The sequence below is a fragment of the Oxyura jamaicensis genome, chromosome 1 (assembly GCF_011077185.1).
Source record: "Oxyura jamaicensis isolate SHBP4307 breed ruddy duck chromosome 1, BPBGC_Ojam_1.0, whole genome shotgun sequence".
Lineage (NCBI taxonomy): Eukaryota > Metazoa > Chordata > Aves > Anseriformes > Anatidae > Oxyura > Oxyura jamaicensis.
In genome coordinates, this window is record NC_048893.1 from 187953173 (window position 1) to 187976660 (window position 23488).

The 23488-nt window shown below is 39.5% G+C and overlaps 2 protein-coding genes across 7 annotated transcripts in view; one reads left to right on the top strand and one right to left on the bottom strand.

The window, feature by feature from the left end:
- The window catches only part of ATM (ATM serine/threonine kinase), a 74895-nt gene extending 73977 nt beyond the window's left edge, over nt 1-918 (bottom strand). For all 5 annotated transcript variants that reach the window (XR_004751211.1, XM_035327152.1, XM_035327126.1 and 2 more), the window contains exon 1: nt 814-918. The gene's annotated coding sequence lies outside the window, so the exon portion shown is untranslated. The remainder of the gene's footprint in view (nt 1-813) is intronic.
- Nucleotides 860-22951, top strand: LOC118167617 (protein NPAT). 2 transcript variants are annotated; one of them, XM_035327193.1, is made up of 18 exons: nt 860-1081; nt 3926-4044; nt 5642-5702; nt 6892-6964; nt 7439-7479; nt 8581-8811; nt 9299-9380; nt 10524-10656; nt 11242-11333; nt 11417-11504; nt 12443-12539; nt 12914-13039; nt 13865-15541; nt 16787-16902; nt 16992-17100; nt 18164-18221; nt 19667-20819; nt 21683-22951. In XM_035327193.1, the coding sequence occupies exons 1-18, from the start codon at nt 898-900 to the stop codon at nt 21758-21760; spliced, it is 4518 nt and encodes a 1505-aa protein (XP_035183084.1). In that variant the 5' UTR covers nt 860-897; the 3' UTR covers nt 21761-22951. The 2 variants fall into 2 exon arrangements, with proteins under 2 accessions (XP_035183084.1, XP_035183072.1); XM_035327181.1 differs by having other exon boundaries at nt 861-1081; nt 9296-9380.
- Nucleotides 22952-23488: the final 537 nt, after the last annotated feature.

Consider the following 23488-nt stretch of genomic DNA (forward strand, 5'->3'; position numbering starts at 1 on the left):
ACAATACTGAGTGAAGTATCAAGAGTAATAGGATTAGAATGACACAGAGCTGAAGACAATCAGACAAACAACGCTGACTTTCAGTAGTTGGCCATTACCAAAAGCACTCTTAACCAGCTGCCAGGAGATGGGAGTACTGTGAAAAGTCTCTTCCTCTCGAGTACCCTTCATTTCTATGGGTACGCACTGTATCAGCCAGTCCTTTAGGTCTCACCTTGATGTTTGAGTACCAATCATATGGTGAAACAACTTTTTGCTTCTGTGACTGCTTAAAAGCATGCCTTATCTCCTTTACCAGAAACGGGGATTAGCTAAATCTTGCATTTCCGTTTTCTGGAAGATTATGCTGACAGAGATCATGAAAATAGCACTGAATACAGCTTCCATGCTTCTCCTTTTTACCACTTGAGGCTAGACTAAAGGGAAGCTGTCTGAAAACGCCAGACAGACCTGCTGAGGCCACCACCAGCCGCTGGGAATGGGCATGCGCCCCACTACCTCTTGAGCACTGAGACCACAGAAATCTCCATTTAGACAAATAAGACAATTAAAACTTTAAAGATCTGCTGTCTTACCCTATATTCATCCCCCTGGGCTTTCATCAGAAAGCAAGGCACGACTTTCTAAAACCTAACAACGTGTTCGTGCTCCCACGGTGCAGGAGGACGGCTGGACGAGCACGTTGCGGGGACCCAAGGGGGACGAGAAGCCAGCCCCCCTCCCTTAACCCCCAGCAGCTCCTCCTGCTCCCCCCCTGCCCCTCAGAGCCCCACCGCCCCCCCGCCGCGGGGCCGGCAGCCGCTGGGCGCCCACCTCCGGCGGGCAACGAGCAACGGCCGCGGAGCGGATCCGGAGCGAAACCGGAGCGAACCGAGAGCTGGGCGGAGCTGGAAGCGGATGCAGGCAGGCAGCAGGTTCCGGCGGAAAGGGCCGGGCACGGCGCTGGGGCCGGAGGAGTTTCCGCGCCTTCCCCTCCTCCGAGCCGCGCTGACCCCCTTCGGGGACCCGAGCCTTCCTCCTCCTCGTCCTCCTCCTCCTCCGGCCATGCTGCTGCCGTCCGACGTGGCCCGGCTGGTGCTGGGTGAGTGCAGGAGGGCGGAAGGGAGGGGGCGGCCGTGCAGCGCTGTCACCCCCCTCCCGGCCCCTCGGAGCTCCCCGGGCCGGGGGCATCGTCGGGGGGTTCGGGGGGACCGCGGGGCCCGAGCGGGCCCTCCCCAGGCTGAGGAGGATGCGGTGGTTCCCGGCGTGTCCCTGCGGCAGGTGCCCGATGGGGGAGGTTTGATAAATAGGGACGGGGTGACACAGGAGATGAGGTGGCGGATCAGGTGGTTTTATTTTCCCCTCCCTGGGTCTGGTCACTTGTAAGGCTGCGCTCGGTCCAGTTTTGCTTGGAAAGCCTGACAGTAAGTGTGCCAGGACACGAGCGATTTTTAAATGACCTTACGGCTTGGCATGTCTGGGTAATGCCAAAATGGGAGCACGCTGGCAGAAATCCAAAAATTAGACCCCAGGGTATGAGGTAGGTAAGCTGTAAGCACCTGTTGGCACGGGTCGCTAAGATTTCCTGGTGTCTCCGTTGTCACGTCTTGTATCCAGTTGTCCAGCGTTTTTGAGATCCAAAGCCATTAAGGCTGAATCTTTTATTCGGTGTTCCTGCAGCTTGATTTATTTTAAATACTGCCCGATGTGTTGAGAACTGAGGTTAGTAAGAGATGCATTGTGGTGGTGAACTCACAGAGGGTTTTTAGAAACTCCATGCATCGTAAAAGAAGACTTCAAATTACCCAAGGAAGATTTGTCGATGAACTTTCCTATCAAAAGTTGCTTGAGTTACAGGTGTCTGGGGAAACACCTTATCTCGCAGGCTTAACAGAGACTCGCAGACATACAGGGTACAAAATCTTGGCAATGTCGTGTCTTAGGTATGGTCCATCCCATCCCGCGTCTCTTGTGCCATGGTGCGTGCATCGTGCCCAGAAAGCTTCTGAGCAACCAAAGTTGTAGAACAGGATATTCCCTGTAGTTATTTCTGTCCTCTAACAGGGATTCCTCTTCCATGAGGCAGCCCTGGGTTGTGAGCGGACAAACAGGCTTCCAGTGCAGTTCTTCCATCTTAGATGTTTTCTCTAGCCAAGACTTTCTGTTGCTGTGAAGGTTGGTGAACATTGGGTTAGGAAACAAAACTAAAATGATGAGATCACCCAGAGAAAAATGCATAAGAAAACTTACTTTTTTTCTAATTAACGTGAGAGAGAAATAATACTATGGGTTAAACGTGTTTATGTTTCTTAAGATAGAACAAAATAGTCATGCCTAGTTCAGAAGGTACTCAACCTTTTGTGCCTTTAATTTGGTTTTGGCAGTGTTGAAGATTGTATGATGTTATGGAATTGTAAAGCACGTAAGCATTTAAGCTCAGTTGCCCATAAAAAATTGATACAGACATTTTTTAAAGTTTGGAAGGCCTTATATTGCAGGATGTTGGTGTTTGCGGCTGTCATCCCTTGCGTAGTGTAGTAGCAGTAGGTTTGAGAAAGAAAAACTGCAACTTTTTATGTAATCGTCCAGTGGAGTTTGATTGTAGGAACAGCCAGACCAGCACAGAGCAAATCTCCTTCTGACCTGATACCTTGTCCTCAATTCTGGCCAACAGTGGATGGTTTAATGGGTATGAACAAGGCTGGCAGATAATTTTATTTCCCCAAAATATATTTGCAGCTTTTAGCAAGTTTGAGAGTTTTCTAGTAAAATATGTTTGAAAAAATGAAATTTGGCAGCCCTTCCGTTTCTGCAGGTCCAAACACCATTTTTTTTGCCAGGTAGGCCAGCTCATACATCGTGATTAAACTCATGGTGGTTATTCCCAAATTGTGTTTAAAGTTTGCTTATTTGTTGGAGACCTGGACAAGAGCTTTATGTCTCAACTGGGATGTTTTTTCCTTCTATACTTGGATCTTCCAAAAGATACTGTGTCCAAAAGATACTGCCTGCAGGCAGCACTTATCTGTGGGCATTCTTGAACTGAAGCAGACCATTTGGGGGTTCTGCGTAAATACACATGCTAACTTACACATATTCTGCATTGTCTAACAATTCCATATTTTAACATCTCTTTCAAACATTTTGTGTTCAGTTCTGCTACAGACAAGAAAGAAAAGACATTTTCTTTGTAGGTCTTTGTTCTAGAATCCTTCATTCAGACTGATCTATTTTTATCTTCTAGTGTGTAGAGTATGTGAAGATTAAAGCAGACTCAAAAAGCTTGATTGAAATAGAACAAATTTGCTGAGGATTGTAATTTTGGAAAAATATTTTTTTTTCAGTATTTCCTGGTAACATAACTATTGAGTCTGGGGGTGTATACTGTTCAAATGGCAGCTAGTGCATCTATTCAAAGGGGAAATTATTGCAGTTGAGGAGGAAAAGCCTTTTTTTTGGTTAATTTTTATACAATGCAATTATTTGAAAAAATCAAATACAACTATAACAACTGCATATTTTACCTGTTTTGCAATAGGAAGGTAGGTGCAGTTATTGTTATATAGCACTGCATTTTATTAATAAAGTACTGTATAATTCCTTTTAAATATGAAACTGTGGTGCTCAATCCAATGAATCTTTAGTTTGCCAGCCTCTTGAGCCAAGAATCCAAAACTGTTGATAGTGCCCCCTTTCCAGGCTTGAATATTTGTAAATACAGTGTAGTATCAATAATGGTTTTTGTTCTTTCTGGATTTAACTATTAAAGGAGTGTTTTGTGAGGTATATGCTCTTTTAAACTAGCTCTACTTTCCTTGTCCAACATGCAGATCCTTACTAAATTATTTCAGCACTGTACACAACTGGTTATTTTAATGTTTTGATACCTACTGAACCAGAGGTAATGAATGAAATTGAACATTTTTTTTAATCTGATTTGTTGCAGGGTATTTACAACAGGAAAAACTTTTAGCTACCTGCCGTGAATTTATTTTAGAAAGCTCGGATTTGAAAGAATACGCGGAGCACTGTACCGAGGATGGGTTTATTCCAGCCTGCTTGCTGGTGAGTTTTTATTTGCAGAGCAGCAATTTAAAATATCCTACATCTGTGGAAAAGAATATTGACATTTTTCAATGTGATAATTGCTTCTCAAATGCCATTTAAAATAATGAGCTTAATCATTTGTTCTGTTTTTTTGGCATGGTATCAGCAGTTACTTGTTTTCTACTTTTTAAGTATAAAATACGCAAATTGTGTTTGGCATTTTACACTGAATCTGCTTTGCAGCTTTGAGGACTGATTGATGTAAGGGTGTTATGAGGGTTTTACTCATTTCAGGGCTTGTTATTTATTGAAGATTGCTTTCTTATCCTAGATATAGCAGCCAGTAATGTGCCATTTTGTGTAAGTACTAATTTAAGCAAGCTACCTCAGTTTTATCTGAGAGCACCAAATTTTGATGACAAATGTTTTGTTTCAGGTTCCTCTTTGCTCAGTATCGTCTGCTTTGTCCCAGGTGAAATGTGAAACTTTGGGGAGGAATCTACATACAGTGGGTAGCTATATATGTAGATCTGTGCATTTAGCTGCAGGGTGACTAGATACTTTGTATTTTTAATGTATATAAAATGAGATTTTTAACATAGCATGCAAATTGTGGGTTTTGCATATCAGCATTTAATGGTCGTATGGGCATCGTTTGCCTGTTTTCCATTTCATTCTTCTAATATATCAGTTATTTTGTGGTCTGGTATTTTATCCACAATATTCAAAATGTGTGGAATTTTTTTTCTGCTGTTTGAGGTCTTGATGTGTCTGTTCAAAACAGAGTGTTGAACCTGTTTCGTTTACAAATGTTTGGTCACCTGTACTGTGGTGGGAGGGAGTTGAGAACAAGCCTGTGGCCAGCAAGAATTAGGAAAGAAAGCAATTGTAAATAGAAAGAGATTATGCAGGTGTTTTTTTTGTTTGTTTGTTTATCATTATCTTTTTGTCAGTGGAAAGATTCTTCTTGGTTTTCATAGGAAAGTGGCAATACGACAGTGTCTAAGAAAAAAGTTTCACTGGAGCTCATAATACTTGCAATAAAGGGAATTGTTTTTTCATGCACTGTAGAATTCCCTCTAGAAAACAAAATGAGAAAGTACAGCAAATGACCGTGATAACATGAAAATCTTAATTCTCTTTCACTTAAAGTCACAGAGTAAGTGAATGCGATATGAAAGTTATTTCTGTGTGACTGTTAAGCATTTTACTTTAGGCAGAAGGTCTTTTCACGTTTGCATCGTAAAGCGAACTGTGTTCCAGTGTGGTACCTACTCATTAATCTGTCAGAGCTGTTCTTCGTCATCTGCTTGTGTCTTTATTCCATAATAACAAGGATGACCTGAGGGTACGCAGGTCTGACTGCTATACCTTTGTTGTGCAATAAGATCATCCACTGCAAATTTTGTGTTGGCAATGGCATTTTGTTCCACAGATTGCTCTCTGCCTAGTTTGGAACAACTCAGAACGAGCTGAGAGTACAGGTCTTGTGTTTAGGGTCAGCATGGTATAGTCTTCTGAAGAACTGCCTGAATGTAATGCGATGCAGCAGTTGAAGTACAAGTTCAAGTTGAAGTATAAGTGAAGATTCTAAGATCTGTATTTTTTTTTCCAGTCCCTGTGTGGAAAAAACTTGACAACTATTCTGAATGAATATGTAGCCATGAAAACAAAAGGTAAGTCTTCAGAGTGAGATTCTTGTAAAAGTGGTTGTGTTTATCTGTTGTGAACTTCCTTGAGGAAAAAATATCTCCTAGATTTAGACTTAGAGCAACCACCATCTATGCTCAAAGTTCAAGGTTTCCCTGTTATGCAGACTATCAATTAAAACAGCATTGTGTCAGCAAATTATCTTTCTTTGGAGTTTCCAGCCTAAGTATTCTCACTTCAAATTTGAATAAAGCACAGAAATATAATAAAGTGTGCCGAATATGGAAGCTTATGTGTGTAAAGTTGAATGGTTTATTGCAAGATAAATAATGAGGAAGAATCCTATGGTGTGAAATGTTTCTCATCTTGCTTTTAAAACTGATTAAAGTAAATTCATAGTAACTTCTTTACATACGAATAGTATAGAGAGAGTTAGAACTTTTCCTATTCCATTTTTTAAATGGTTATGGAGCTTCTGTTTGTTGCCTAATCTTAAAACTTTTGATAAATGTTGTGTGATTAGATTTTAGTAGTGCTTAGATTCAAGACTAATTTAAGAAATAGCATGTGTGGATTACTTTAGAGTGTGTTTTTTCTTTCAAACTATGTTTAATAGAAATGGCAATTAAGACACAAATACACTTTCTTCACAATAATTTGTACTTGGCACCTTGAAAAACACTGTAAACGAATGTGCTTGCTTCCATACATTTATACTTCAACGTTGAGTACCTCAAAAGTACTGAGTCATTTTACTTGTTTGTTTATTTTGTTTGGGTGACATCTTAAAAGAAACCTTTACTTTTAAAGGGCCATGTGCTAGATTACAATTTCCAAAATCACATAAGTGAATTGGGAATATAAATCGTATTTTTAGAATTGAGTTAGTTAGGTAGCATGTGTTTGCCCAGGTACCAAAACCACATGCAGATTGCATTGAGAATTACCATTTTGAAAGACTTCAACTGTTTCGTTTAGGCTTCTGAAACTCAGAAGTACATCCATGAGTGTATAATCCTGTCAAATAAAATTTTTAAACAGGGAGAGCTCTCTCATTACTAGAATATTGAGAAGGCGAGCAGATACTTAAAGCTAGATGATGCCTGAATAACATAATTATTATTATTTTGATTGTGATTTTAGTTTTTCTGAGCATGTTAGCTGTTTTAGACACTTAAAATGTTTTTTGTTTTTGTTCTTTATCTTTTGCTTTAGAAACAACAAATGAAGTTCCAGCTATGATGTCATCTCTGTGGAAAAAACTAGATTACACCCTTTCTCAGATCAGGTAATAAAATTTTGAAACCAAAAAAAGTAAAATCTGCCGTAAGATTGAGGCCCTGTGTTGATCAACTCTCCTTATTGTATGAGAATGGTTTTGATATCTCTTGCCTCTGAAGGATGGTGAAAGAGATAGGAGGTACGTGAGAGTTGATAATTGCGTGTACATTTCAAGATAGCAGATAAGGAGGGCATTATTACGGTTTTATATGTGGCCTCCCTGTCATAAAGCAATATACTATGAGTCATACAGAATCCGATACCGTTGTGGTTACTTGACCGAAAGCACATCAGTAAGCTTCATTTGAAGAATTTGTGAGCATTGTTTAAAATAATAAAAATAAAAACCAGTAGATTGAAGCGCTCTGAAGAAATGCTTGACTGGGACCAGACTGACATTAACTATATGATACCATCACAACATGTAGTTGAGTACTTTCATTGTGCTCCTTTTATTTATATCACCTATTTTATTTTATAGGAGCATGCAGAATTCCACAGGATTTTCTGCTAATCAAAGGAGTAAGTAACTGAACCAATTGCATGGGATCAGTAGGCTTCATGTTCAAAGGATCTGTTTTGGTGAGGGAATGCTGCAGCGATCAATAACTCATCCTTACCCTTAAAACATTGCCAATATTGCCAAATTTCTAATGCAGTGGTTCTACAACGTGTCTGCTGTCACCAGTACAGTCTGTGGATTACTGTGATGGTCAGGAAAGGGAAATAAGAAAAAACGAGCCCTTTGCAAGAGGCTTAAATTCTCTATGTACCATTCTCTTCTCTGCTGAAAACTTCTTAGAAGTTTACACAGTTCAGAAAGACTGAAAACTGCTGCTTCAGGACTGATTTAATTTGTGGTTCACAGAGGAACTGAAAACATAACCGTAACATCTTATGATGCAGTTTCAAATCTGTAAGAGGTGAATATAAAAATGAATGGCAATTTTAAAAGTTATGTTAGATGTATACAGATACACACCTAATTAAAATATGAATATAGTGTTCTTTGTAACAAAAAAGATACTTTTTCAATCTAGAATTGTTTCTTTCAATACAAAAACTGCCAAAGGAGCAGTTAAAAGGGCAAAGTTATTTAACTTGAAAATACGTTTTTTCTCTGTAGTACTGTTGAGTAACCTGTATGGGGAAAGAGAATGTGAAATATAGGTAGTGATTGTTCTTGGAGCTGAGATTCACTGGGTTGGGCAGCATGTTGTTGTTTAAATTTGTGAGATTTGGTCTGATGAATGCAAACTTGTATTGGCTTAGCTATTTCTGTTAAGGTCAGTTTAGTGAGTTGTGTATTATGTAGTGAAATGTCATTTTGGTATGATTTATTGTTGTAAATATTTAAGCAGGGATACAAAAATTGTAACCATGCTTGTATAAGTTGTGTGTACTTCTTAAATTATTTTATCTCAAACTTGTAACACAGAAGACAAAGGCACATGTTGCTTACTTCTTAAGTTTCATAAACTAGTTGTTGAAGCATAGAAAAGTTCCAATGGAGCATCTGTAATTAGGTCTAAAATTACTATATTCAAGGACTAATTATTGGAATTCAACAGCCTTTTTAAGATCATTTATCATATATTTTCATCTTGTCTTTACTTTCTCTAGCACGTACTAGAAGTGGAATTGTAGAAATGAAAAGACAAAGAATGCTTCAGCAATCGGCTCCTCCAAATTCAGGATTATTGTCTGTAGCCCATCAGTCAGTGCCACAGAATTCCTCTTCTATTGTATCTCCTCAAGTTATTCACAGGCCAGCAATAAATCAGAGTATATCACAGACAAGACTGAATACGTTGTTTGTACACCAGTCACAAACCCAAGAAAACAAAATCAACAGTAAGTTGCGCACTTTTTTTTTCTAATTTTTTTTCTGTGAAAAGCCTATGGATATAGGTGAAATTGTTCTAGAACTGGGGCTAATCATCTTCCATTGAAAAAGTTTTAGAAAACTCCTGCTTTGTTCCCTATCTCTCCAGAATAGTTCAGGAGATTAAAGTAAAAGGAGTGCCCAAAAGAGAAATGGCTCTTGCATCCCTGGTTACTGATGCAGGTTCAGAGATCAGAAGTGCATCGATTTGTCATTATTGTATTATGAGTAATCACCCTCCCCTGAAACACTTGTTTTAGCAGAGAGGATGTGATTCTTCTCGGGATGTATTTAAAAGTAGTGCGTCTCGTTTTCATGATAATACCAAATCATTTTTTATGAACTCCCAGGAGTTCCCTGGAACGTTATATATTATATGTAGATTTCTGCAGTGCCTTAAGAATGTCACTGGAAGAAATACTGAAAACATGGTTGTTTTCTTCCTTTATAAAGCAGGAGATTTCATACACATTCAAGTTCCAACAACACAGGAACGAAAGCTCCATTCAAATTTGCTTTCTCCAGGAAGACGGAAAAGGTAAGCAGTTCTTCTGGATGATTTAGAAATTAGGCAGCACTGTAATCCTTAGTGTCATTTTTTTCCAGCTGGTGAGTTCTTTCAGATTTAATACCCACTGACAGTGGCCAGTGTCTGGCGTTTCACCAAGGAAAGTCAAGTCTAAGAACTTAGTATTAGACTGGTGGGAGGCTGCCTGTGCTTTTTGCATACAGCTGATCTTTACATTGGTTTAGTTTCAGAGATAGACAAGTAAACATGAAGCCTGAGACTTAGTACTCCCTCCAAAATACCCTTAGCAATTACGAAAATTCTAAATATTGATGTAAATGTGCATTTGGTCTGTATTTAACTTAGAAAAACTATTGGCTTCAAAAAATTCAGCAAATGTTTCATAATCATGCTTAAAGTGGTGTGAGACTGTTCTTATACTGTCTGTGCATTTTTTCTTACTCTTTGATTCCAGTGTCCTTTTTAACAAATGTAGAAAAGTGTTTAGTCTTTTGTTCCTTTTGTTGTCTTTATCTTTGACTAAATCCCATTCTTATCAGGATTGTCAGTTGCTTATCAGTTTTCCAGATCCTTACTCATTGTTACCTTTCCAGTATCCTCTTGATTCCTGTTCAATTCCTTTATATGTGATTCAGTGCTGCTGCTGGTTGATGGTTTCAAAATAGGCTACACTGTGGTCTCATGTAAAAAACATCATATTTCATATTTGCCATCTAAATGCTTATGCAACCTAACATTTGGTTGCTTTTTTTGATAACAGCAGTGGCCGGAGAAGTCATCGCTTTCAGTGGTGATGCCAAAATATTTTTCTTAAGTGCCAGTAAATTAGAACTTGTGCCACTAATTAAAGTAGTGTGTGCTAGAGGGAAAAAATACTGACTGGTGGGCATGAAATGCAATTTGCCACTGTGCTGCTTATCCACAATTTTTGTATGCTTGCTTGTAACTTTCTGAATTGAGACACTATATATACGTACAACATAATGAAGCAAGTATGGGGCTTTATTGTACTTCCAATATGTACTTAATCTTATGTTGATTAAAATCTTTGATTTGCTAATAAGGAAGAGAGATACTTGATTTAGTGACTGTTAGCTCTGTTGTTTGCTATATTCTCACAAAACATGGCATAAATGTCCTGGAATGTTTCAGTGAATCTCAGAAGAGGAAAAGTATCGCAACCTCTGGACCTCTTTCAGCAAGTAGAAGTTCTCAAGACCCTGATGAGGTAGTAATAGAAAAAGAAAGTGAGCCACTTGAAGAATTTATAGATGGTAACTTCCCAGTGAGTATATACTTATGGAAGGTATTTACATTTAAGAACTAATTTCAGATTAAGGAGAACTGGTCTTTTATGTGTTGTTTATCATTGGTTTTATAGCAGTTAACTTTAGAAGCTAAATTTATCATTTTATATTTGAACCCGCTCTGTGTACTGAGCTAGTGAGCGTGGCATGGCTAGGTAGAGGCTTTTTTCCTTGACTTACTGGCTTTGCTAAGAAACCTCTACACAGTCAAAATACAGGAATTTTTTAGAAAATTAAAACCAGAAAACACAATAAGACTTGCTGTACTGGAAGAGAACAGAAGAGGAATGTTTTGTGATGCTTTTCATAGAGATGTCATGCAGTCATAGGTCAGCTGTCCTGGTGGACAGCAAAGATGCTACAGTCAGAGGTAAGTCAGTTCTTTCAGAAAGAGGAGGAGCTTGCACTAGCAACACAAGAAATGGTTAAAATAGTTTATCACTGTCTGATGTTTCAAAGAGTGTTCTGTGTGTTGAGTTGATTGATTTTACAAATAAGTTGGAAATTCAATTTCTGGTGATAATAAAAGTAAAACCTGACAGCTTTAAAACTCTGCTTTCCAGCAACTGGTTATTGAAAATGCCAGAGAAAAGATCCTGAGCAACAAATCTCTTCAGGAGAAGCTCGCTGAGAACATCAACAAAATCCTGGGCAGGTAATAAAAGGGACCCCTAAACTTCATATATACGCTTATTTGTTTTATTTTTGAGTTCTGAACTAACAACGGCTGTGTTCCAGTGATGGCAACGTCACTCAGGCACCTAAACAGACAGACAGTGGCCCCGCAGAACAAGAGACGTCAATTGATGAAATCCTTGGACTTCAGGTAGGTGTGGAGTGCCCTATTTTTGTTTTTTGAAGACCATCCATATGAGAATGATCAGTTACAGGGACTATGCTGAACTACTGTTTACTGTCCAGTATCAGATTGCCCTCCTCTCCTCCCTCCCACTCTTTAAAACACAGCTAAGCCCATCTAAAGGATAAAGTCTGCCCGAGGGGCAATCGCACAACTTCCCTTGCCTAAGCATTAACTCTTACCTAGTTGTATGGTGGTGGGCTGGTTTGAGGAGCTGAACTGACAGGCAACTAGTATTTAGCTGGAATTCATTTCAAGCCAGTTTAGCACCATGAATTAATTCCTAGTGCCTTCACCAGGGTAGCAGACGCAAGCAGCGGGGTCAAAGTCCTAGGGAGTGGGACCACTTCTGGCAGTTGTTAAGTTTGCCCTCAGACTGGTCACACAGTCACCAGCTGTGTGCTTGTCACTGGATCTTCATTATCACTCATTTCAGGAGCATCTCACTAAGGATTTGATCAATAGCCTTATTAAAAAAAACAGTTTGCTAGCTAAAATAATAAGGAATATAAAACTATCAGTTTCCTAACATGTTTAGTCTGATTTGATTTTTCTCATTTGCTGTAAGATAAACTTGATCATCCAGTATAATAACAGATACTGTCTTTGGAGCCTAAATAAGATTGCTTTGTCATCAAACCTGTGTTTCCTCCAAAAGCAAGAAAATACTAGTTTCTGCTTCTATGAACTGAACTTTTAATGAACTTTTAGTGAGAAGAACTCTATGTTCTTCTACAACCCTTGTGTTGGCACTCAGAGTTATAAAGGACTCCTAATGAGAAAAATTAGAATCTTCACAGCCCTCATAAAAAGAGTAGGAGAGTTCAGGCCAGTTGTATGTTTCCGAAGTAGAGGTATCTGGTTTTTAATTGTCTAATAGTTCTCTCTGTCTTGTCTTTTCTCAGGGTGAAATTCATATGTCGGAAGAGGCTATACAGGACATTCTGGAACAGACAGAATCAGATCCAGCTTTTCAGGCACTCTTTGACTTGTTTGATTATGGTAGGGTATATTACTCTCTATCGTACAGTTTCATGTAGCTGAAATTCTGGTTTTGTGCTGGCTTAGTGTGTTATGCCTGTTACTTAGACTCCTCTGGTGTAAAGGATGATAGTCCATACTTGTTTCTCTATTCTACTGTATTTTTTCTATTTGTTTTATGAGGGATATCCTCACATAAAATAGAAGGAAGCTTCTATGCTATTGCTGGATTTGTAATGAATTCAGGAAAATGTTTTTCTTTGAGTTTAGGATGGCATTTCTTGAATTTGAAATCTATGCACTTGATTTAAAATGCAGTAATTACGTGTGTGTAAAATGACATACCTAACCATTCTTCATACTTTTTTTTTTTTTTTTTTTTTTTTTTTAAATAGGAAAGAACAAAGCAAACAAGAATTTACCTGCTGGTATTTCTGGTCAGAGTGGGGTAGAAAATACAATCCTGGTGGATGAGGATAACCTAGAAACACTTGAAAGTTCTTTAGGAACAGAAGAAACTAGTAAGTATAGGTTTGTCTGTTCTTGTTGTTTTTCCCCTCTAAAATCTCTTTTAGTCTGTTCATTTTTCATCATGAGAGTATTTTCAGACAATTTAATTGTACATTTCAAAGTCTTTTTATTTTCAGTGGCAATGTTTACATTGCATGGACATACACATGTGCCTGGTCTGTTAGAAAGTTTCAGGCTATTAAATTTAACAGCAGACCATCAGTGTACTTACAAGTGCTGCAGTGTACTTACAAGTGGTTAAGCTCCTAAATGAAATCAGAATATCTGTAAAACTGTTTTCTCATTCAGAACAGGGAACGGTTTGCAATTTTCACCATGGAGCACATAAATACAAAGATAGTGTTTTTCATCTAACCATGCAACTACTTTCTATTCTGAAATCTGTTGGTTAATTAATCTCCCAAATTGTCATACTCTGGACAAAAGGTGTGTTTAGTTTGTCTACCCTGTTCTTAACAGTAGCCAGTCAGTAGCAGGTATTTAGAGAAAGTATCTGAGAAATAGAGCAAAAGGGTTTTTATCCTGAGATGTTCTTTGAGGTTCTGCAAATCTGATTTAAAGAACCAAGCCATTTATTACGATGTATATGCTTATTATTTATGCTCAGAATGAATTATCAGGTTGCGCAATCTGTGTAATCTAACTGTATGTTTCATATATTCTCCGCTTGGCTCGAAAGTAAGGTTGAGTAGCATTATACCTACTTAGGTTAGTGTGACACAGCTTTCCACTGAAGTGATGAATCAATTCCAAAACCTTGTAAAAGGAACATCTGTCGCAATAACTATGGGACCAATGTAGTCTCTGTTTTTCAGGTGATAATTCTAGAGAAGCACTATCCTGTAAAGGTTTTCAGTTAGGAGAAGCGTCATGTGCCTTGAAGAACACCGTTAGTGATGATGATACAGTGAAGAAAAACACAACCGGTGAACAACTGCATGGAAATTGCAGACCAAGGAAGCAGACTGATGTACTTAAAACTGTTACCCCTGAACATATTGGCGAGCTTGAAATTGCTTTTGACTCTGTGCCTGTTTTGACTGAACCTAACAAGAGGCAGACTGCTGACAGTGAATGTAATGAACACTGTGGAGATTCATACGATAAAAAAGAGTCACCTGCACTAGTTTCTGAAAGTGAAAAATCTATGGAAATTGGAAAAGGCACACTAAGTCATAGTGCACAAAATAGTCCTAACTTGGAATATGTTCATTCTGGTAGTCCACAGATTTCTTTGATTTCATTGGAAGAAGGTTCGACAGCCAGTGAAAACAGAATACCATCTGGAAGTAAGTGTTGCTTATCACCAGATACGTCAATATCTGAAAAAACACTTACTAAAAGCCCTTCTGATGGAAGCCCTGGTCATGGTGTACTGCTGAGAAAAAATAATACACCAATTTCTGGCCCGTCAGCAGATGCAGGAAAAGAACAGCCTGTAACAAATGACACAGCTCCATTACCTAGTATTTTACAGGAGAACTCAAGCCCCCATGCTAATCAGCAGGAGCAGAGTATGCAGTCAGACTGTGCTGCAAGATCTGATCTTGCCAAAACAGAGTTGCAGCTTGAAGTTGTTGATACTTCTAACAAACCATACTCAAGTGATCAGCATACACTCAATAATCCTAAGAAAGATTTTAACGTCCCTTCAGGACCATCAAACTCAGAGGGAGCACAAGTGGAAATGCAGGAACCTTCATCTTCTACAAAAATAGATGCTGATAACATATATTTCTCTCCTGGTGCTGAAGCATGTACAGAAATTTCTGTAGTATCCACTGAAAATAATCTTACTCCATCCGAAATATGCCACTCTCCTCTCCCAGAAACTGCTTCCTCAACAGATGAGTCGGGTACTGAAGCCAAAAGTGTAAGTGGCGTATCTTCCAGTAGTCAGCCAATGGATGTTGATCCTTCTAATATAATGTCCCTGAAGATCATCATCAGTGATGATCCGTTTATTTCTTCAGACACAGAGTTAAATAATGCTGTTTCCAGCATCACGGGAGAAAACTTGCCAACCATCATACTGTCTTCCCCAGCCAAATCCCCAACGAAAACTACAGGTCTGTCCAAATGTCTCGCTTCAGAGGACCCAGAAAAAGGTGTGGACTCAGCTTTGGCGGAGCAGAATCTTCTCGTGCTTAGACCTAAGGATCCTGTGGCCACCTCTGTTAACACTCCGAATGAAGACTGCACTGTTTTTTCAGTTGCCAGTACAAGTAATCTTTCCAAGGAAGGGGGATTTATACAGTTGATGCCCTCAACAAGCACAGCGTTTGGCAATTCAAACAACCTCTATATTGCCACCTGCGTGACTGACCCAGCTACCTTGGGCACAGCTGTAACACCATCAAATGTCGTTGTATTGCCTGGCAATTCGATGCCGCTCGCTGCGCAAGCTCCAGCAGTACAGCAGTTACGGACTCCTCCCAGATCCAGCAGCACCTTTGCAGCAAACCAGACCGTCTCCCCAAACTTCCCACAAGGTAGGTTCTGAAGCAACTGAAAATGTGTTCTCTGTATAGCCTTTTCATTCTCTTTTTGGTCTGAAAACCTGCTCTATCTGCCCCTTGAAACTAGTATTTTGTGAGCATGTTAATTGCTACTAAAAATGGAATAAAATTAAGGCAGAATCATTAACTCTGCTGCTTTGAAAAAAATAGCCTCACATTTCAGAAGCTTAAATCATGTAATTTTGGCAGTGGTCAATTCAGGAAGGATATCTTGGCTTGCACTAGAAAAGACGCTGTTTTTTTTCAGCTAACTTTGCCGTAACCTGTTAAATAAAGCAGGCCTTTTGTTTGTTTTAATAAGATGCCTCTATGAGTGTTACGGACACCCATATTTAGGTTAGGTAAGTGGCCAGATGAGGATAGTCCTTCCAAAATGACTTATTTGTTCTATATTGTTTCATTTTTCCAAAGACCTAATTAACACTGGAAGTGCATATATAAATAAAAGTATAACTAAATAACAAAAACAGATGATGAAATAGTTATAATGAATATAACATAATGTATAATAAATACATAACATAGATATAGTATATATAAGTAGATAAAATTATGAATGTAAATAATACAAATAAAGCTATAACCCTACTTCTTTCCGTAATCTAATTTTTTTCTTGATGCAGGTGTTTTTATTCCTACGGTGCTTAACGTTTTAAAGTCCTTTTTAAAATCTTAAACTAACTGTAAACCAGTTGTAATCAACACATTCAGATTTTTTTTCCAAAACTGAAAACTTGTCACAATTGTTTCTGTGCGTAGTCATTTCTTGTGGTCAGAGATCGGTGGAACAGTGTGTGCAGGATCTTGAGGTTGCTGGCATTTTGTATCGGTAGGCTTTCTTAATGCAGCTATTACCTTCAGTAAGCAGCAGAACAAACTATTTGATGTTAGTTTTCTGCTTTCAATAAGTCATTTTAATTCAAAGTTTATGCCTTAGCATAGGTTTGTTATACTTCAAGCTTAATTTTGAACCATTTTTTACAAAGAAAAGCAGAGTTTAATTGAAGATTCAGTTGAAACTAGAAATAATTCGTCCGTAGCCCGTTTTGTAGTAGTAATACATACTAACAATCATGACATTTTTCTGAAAAGACAGAGCTTTTCTTGCTACAGGTGTGACCAAGCATAATCCTGTTTTGAAGCTTTTCATTTTGCTTTCTTTTCACCTTCACAGATATTTTTGTTTCTGTACAGTGTTAATACTTGGATATTTTTTAGGTTCTGCCATTATAATTGCATCACCAGTGCAGCCTGTTCTGCAAGGCATGGTGGGAATGATACCTCTCTCGGTGGTAGGACAAAATGGAAATGCTTTCCCAGCACCTGCCCGCCAGGTACTGTCTCAAAAATAAATCCTTGTCTCTTCAAAATTAAAGCTGAAGTCTTTTGGTAAATTGTAATGGAATATTTTGATTCTTCTAAGGTTCTGCATATGCCTGTCGCTAATCCAGTGTGCAACAGAAGCATCCCCAAACTCCCCATCCCTCCCAAATCACAAAAGGTTCCTGGAGCAAGAAACAAGACCAATACAGGTACTCACCTTGCGTTCTTGAGAAGGGCAGAAGTGAAGGCTCCAAAGATGTGTCAGTTCTGAGTGATGACATTTTTGTAAATGCCAATGCTTCTCTGCCCGGGGACTGCTGGGATGGCTTTGAGGGAGGCCCATACCTGTGAGCAGTAATTATATCTGCTGCATTTACAAGGAAGAACTCCCAGCATATTAGTTTGTTCCAGATTTGGGATCAAACCTATTTTGGAACTCAAAAGTTTAAAGACTCTAATGCAGTTTAAGAACAATAGTTTTCTTTATATTTCTGATTGTTTTTCATCTCCTGGATTGTAAGCACAGCCTACTGCTGCCATCAAAACCAAGCCACAGAGAAATACAGGCTTTATTAGAAGAGCAACAATTTTAACTATTTATTAAGAAAAAATTGTAATAGATATGTCGCATGTTTATTGCCAAAAAAATGCATTCTGCTGTCTGTTTTCTCTTTCTGGTTTCAGGTGTACATTTCTGCGTGTTCTTTTCTGTGAAACATTGCTTTTCTGTGAAACGTAGCAAATTTAAACAAGGCTAGAGTTAGAGTTATTTCTTAGTATTGGGAGGAGGTAAAGAAAATATTTTAAGATACAAAATAAATTGAGTTCTAAGGACACCCTGCATATTAGCTTATCTGCCTCTTGTTACAAAGAATGGGCTTAGGGTTAAAAATTGAAACAGAATGAAGTCACAGATTAAGAAAACCTAGGATGGCATAGTGAGTCTGCATTCAGGTTTGCTGGTGGATAACTGCGAGTTCCCTGTAGTTACTTCCCTTCTACTTGGAAATGCTGGCTGTGCATTTGTAAGTCCACTTTAACTGTTCTTGTCTTGCCGGGCCTATCTGTTACCCAGGCGTAGACAGCAGGCTTCTCATTTGTACTTGGTTGGTGCCCTTTGCTGAGCTACTTATCTGAACATTTTAAAATTATGAAAAAGTTGCAGTATTGTTGCTGTATTCTCATTGCTTCTCTGTCAGGTGAAATATAAATTGTACCTACTGTGAGATGATCTCCAAATATTGGAGTTTACTAATGATTTATCTGTTCCAGGAAAACTGGTAGCAAGTGTATCCGAGACTTTGAACCATATGAATTCTCGAACACAGCGGTGAGTAGCACTCGGTATTCGGACCTGCTGCTTTTTCCTGCCATGCATTTCTTCGTTCAGTATTGGCTAGGAGGGAGGCACCTTTCTGAACAATGGCATAAGCAATATCCCCTTTATTTTTTTTCTCCTTTCTAAGAGTACTGCTAAATAGCGACGGGCGCTAGTAGTGATACAGCGGCATGGTAGTGACAGGTCTGTGCTACGATTCTGCCGTTACTGGTCCTCTGTGAGCTCTGTATGGTCTTAGGTTTATTTTCTCCTGTTTCATTTGTCAAATAAAAATTGAGTCCAAGTGAGCAGTTACATAGCATTAGCTGTTAGATAAACTGAAAGATTTTAATGACTAAAACATTTTTCCTCCTTTCTGTTCAGAAGAGTGGTGCCCATGGTTTTGTAGTAAAGCCTCATTGCCTTTACCACTGCCCAAATCAGTGGAACTTGCTAGACTGGGCTCTGCACCCGTGTTTCAGCTGTGCAGAGATGAGAAAGAACACTGACACTCTTAGATCATGTATAAAGTGAAAAGTCAAAGGAAAGATGGCAAGGAGAACAGCATGCTAACTTCATTCTGATGATTATGGTTTACTTCCTGGTCAGTATAGGTGCAAGTCTTCTGTTGGACAAGTGAGAGAGAAGAAAACAAGGCTTCAGTATTAACTCTCCTTTTTAAGTGAATTTAGGAAGCAGAAGGATGTTGGAATGAACAAAGGATTATAGAAGGAGATAAGTTCAGTTTGAATGTTAGAGGTGAAACATTATTTTGTTGTAAAAATAGAGGGCACACTTCAAAAAAAAAAACCAACTACCTCCTCAGAACTCAATTAAACTGTTGGAAAAGTGGAGGAAAACAGGATCAATAAAGTCAACTTATTAAAAAAAAAAACACACATACCCAGGCATACATGTGAAATGCATGCATGTGAAAATTTGTGCTCTTAGGAATGCCACAGAAGCAAAAGATTTGATGTAATGTAATTTCTCATTTCTGCTCTGTCCTTCCTCATCTCAGATTTCATAGAAGTAAATTGAACTGTTACCACTCACACCTTCTGTACCGTGCCAGAGCTCCCACAGTTACCATCCCAAGGTTGATTCGGCTTTTCCTCTTACAAACCGTAATGCCTTATGTTTTCATGGGAGAGAATTACTCACACACCTAAATATGCAGAAGCCTTTTTTTGGGAATGCGGAATAAGCCAGGAAGAGGGCACAAACACAGCAGTGGTGTGAGCTGACAGAGCAGAAGCATCTTTTCTTTTGACATGCGGTAACTTTTTCACTCTAATGGGGCTGCTGTCAGGTGGAGACCAAGCCCTATATTTATCTGTTTATTTAGAGAATGGGGAGGGCTTTAAACAGATTTTGGGGTCAACTTCTAGCCAGCTGAAACGAACTCAGGCAGTAGGAACAAGTGTGTTGCTGAGGTATTTTCATCTCGCTTTCAGGACTGGAAATCCAGACAAGCTTATCCCTGCAGAACTAGGAAGGAAGGTGGAGGAGAACTTGCTTGCTGTACCAGTAGAGAGCACAAGCTCCAATTCAAGACAAGAAAGTCACAGGAGAGTGCTTTGCTTTGATAACGTCCTACCAACTCCAGGAGGAAGTGCCCAGGTTCAGACTGCTAAAAGCTTGTCCCAAAAAGAAAGAAGTGAAAACGCCTCGCTTGCTGTTGACTCTGCACCGTCCTCGGCTAAAGCACAGGCAGCAAAGCGAGAAAAGGATAAGACGCTGCCTAGAATTCTGTGTAAGCCAGAAGTGGGTAGCAACAGAAGCACATCCACAAAGGATCCGCAGCCCGAGCGGAAGGTGGTAGCTGCGGGGCTTCCGTTAGATCCCTTCCACAAGACCACAGCAAATAAAGAAAACGAACTGCGAAGAGATGCTGATGAAAAACAGAAGAACCAAGACCCAGCCAAACTCTCAAATGGTCAGCAGAGCGTTAGCCTGTGGAATGAGAAGACGGTCGCTTCGGTGCAGGACCTGAACAAAAAGCAAGGGTCGCTGTCAAATGGGAACAGCAAATCTGCAGCGCCCGTTTCGTTGTCCTCAAAGGAGCCGAAGCGAGAACCAGCTAAAGCTGCCAGCCAAGGCCTCTGCCTGTCAAGTCCGTTCACTAAACAGTGCGTAGAAATGTTGCAGGACATTCAGTGGCACAGCCCTACGAGCAAGACAGTTGAAAACGGAGAGTTGCCAGTGCCCCGTACACCGTCTGGAGTCGGGGACAGGCACACGGATGATACTACAGACAGCGTGAGGACGCCGACGTGTCGGCGCTTCAACGAGGACAGCGCGACCCCTCGAATAATGGTCCCTCCCGCCACGCCAGACCTGCCTGCCTGCAGCCCAGCCAGCGAAACAGGTAGTGAAAACAGCGTCAGCATGGCTGCTCACACGCTGATGATCCTATCGCGGGCTGCTATTGCAAGGACTAGTACCGCGACTCCTCTGAAGGACAACACGCAGCAGTTCAGGTCGTTAAGGAGCACGGTCAAGAAGAGGAAACTGGAGGACTTGAGTGAGGGCGAGAGGAATTCCCGTTCTGCAAACAGAAAAGACCTTCAAAGCTCTCCAACACCGTCAAAAAAGAAGAAAATAAAGGCAAGTACAGGCACCATCTAATTTAAAATTTTAAATCTGTTAGACATAAATATCTATATATAATTTATAATGGCTCAGAGGTGCTAGTCCAAGTCCCTGACATCCTATTTATGCTTGTCAGTTACTAACTTTGCTTCAAGCCCGTTCTGAACTAACGGTTTTCTTAAGCTTAGTATACCTTCAGATACAAGGAACTAACTGGCATTGCACATATCTATGAAAATCAAATGAATTCTCTTACAAGATTGAAGTTAGAGTTTAGAAATTAAAAGTTTCTAGATTGAAGTTAGAAATCAGACCAAACTCAAACTGGGCCTGACTAAAATCCAAGCTGTTCTTGCATCCTCACTCAGCACCAGGACTACAAACCCACGTTTTGAGTATTCCCAGTCCTTGTAGCACGGAACCTTGCCTTCGTCTCGGGGATTTGATTGAATGGTAATTGGCAAAGGTGCAAATGGGACATGAGAAGGTTATGTATGGAAGCAACCAAACAGGGGACACAGTATAGTGTTGTGGTGGCCATACCTAGTTGTAGCATGCTCCTGAGACACGACAAATGAAGAATGTTCACTCACCCATACTGTGTACGTTACAAGAGCCAGAGGAGGCGTGCCTGTCAGAAGCGTGGGTGGGCTGCTGCTCGAGTTGAGAACTGCAGCTACTCCTGGCCTGCAGTCAGGCACTTGTTACACCAGGGGTACACAAGTGTTTACACATCTCACCGCCTGGTTTCTGAGTGAGCTTTGCACCTTATTTATGCAAAGTAGGTGGAAGGATGAGGATAAAGGGAGGCTTACAGACTGGTTCAGCGTGCCCAGGTTCGTAGCATTTAACACAGCTCTTCTTTTCCTCTCCTACAGAAAAAGAAGCTACCGAATTCTTTTCCAGCGGGAATGGATGTGGACAAGTTCTTGTTATCTTTGCATTACGATGAATGAAAAAAAGGAAAGGTGAACTGTGACCATATAAAGCTAGGTATTGTTACGCTGAGGATTTGCATGAGAACTTAATTCTAAAGGGTGAGTTGCACTTTCAGTGCACTGAAGTTTCACTTTATAGCAAAATCATGCTCTTTCTGAAGCAGGTTGCTAAGTGTAAATATTGCATTGGTATATGTTTATTTTTGAAAAAGCACTTGCATAATTATAGAGCCATTTAATTTGCAAAGTTGTAAATTTGTATAAATGTAATGTAAGAAAAGTTGTACGTTTCCTGTTACACCGTGTTGTCTGTGTTCTGCTGCATTCTCTGCTCACCCACATGAATTGCTCAGTCAGTCGATTTACAAAAAGGTTGTGGATTTGAAGGCGCTGTTTGTAATTCGCTGTTCAAAGACCTGAGTGTTAACTTGGCCAATTTCCATTGTCTTGTTGAATCCTACAGTAACTTTTCAGCTAAAACTGGCTCGTACTAAAATTCTGTTCTCTTAGAACTGTCAAACCCAGGTTGTGAGGCTTTGAATGAGTTAACAAAAACACCAGTAGCTAAAAAAAAAGCCACCCAAAAGCATTTCTAATCTCATGAAGCTTTTCCCAACCAGTCTTTGAGATGAGATTTTTAATTTGTACAGTCCACATATGTTTAAAGTACTTGTAGGATGTATTTTGAATGCAAAAGCTATTTTGCATAGTTCAGCTGTAGCAATAGCTGGACAAGGATTTCAGAGCGTTTTCCTGCAAACACAAGTTGTTTCATCCGTCACTTGTACTGTTAAGAAAGCATTTGTTAATATTATTTATGCTTTTAATCAGACACAGTAAAATTTGCATCCTTCTGTTTAACATAGAACTCCTCATAGCTATTATACAAATTGTTCAAACAAAAGAGATGCTCAGGCTACATTTTCAGTACTAATTAGCATGGGAGAAAATGACCACACTAAGCCTTGCTCCAGTACTGCAGAATTCCCTTTACTGGTGTTTCTTCCTTTGTTCTCCAGTTGTTGAGTTCTTAAACAACGCAAGTTCTCTTGTAAGAGTTCTGTACAGCAACAGGGCAATGTTTCAGCTAGTATACAAGGATTCCTAAGGAACCAGTATTATGCAGTAGATGTTTATATTAAACCCATCCAATAACTGAATACTGCATAGCATTTACAGCTTGAATAAATATTTTTGTTTTAATAAAAAGTGTGTCTCGTTTAATGGTGTTACATCAGCTAGGCAACTTTGGGGATATTGTATAGAAATGGTGTGTTGCTATAACCCAGTCATTTCTGAAGACACAGGCTTCAGCATTAAACACTAAGCTCTAACAGCAGGCAAGCAAAAAAAAACACCTTTTCAGCACCCAAGCTGCTGTAATTTGGACAAATGTTTGTTTTTTTTTTTTTTTTAGAATAGATACGAAAGTGTGCATGTTGATTTTTTTCATTAATATGTAGCATTTAAATGCCATTGTTCATCTGCTACCTCTTCAAGCATCTGGTAAAGATGACTTCCTGATGAAATTAATGCAAAATAAGAAAGTAGGTGTCCTAAACTCCAGCTGAAAGAACTGTGAAGTGTTTAAGTGTTTAGCTTTTCCAAAAGCTGTGTGCTAAGCAGGCTTGAGTAATTAATAACTTCCAAATAGCAAATTAAGCAGCCAGACTCTAAGAAGGTAGTTGTTCTACTAGCAGCATTATATGACCTACTAAGAGACATCAGTTTCAGTGGCATGTGAGA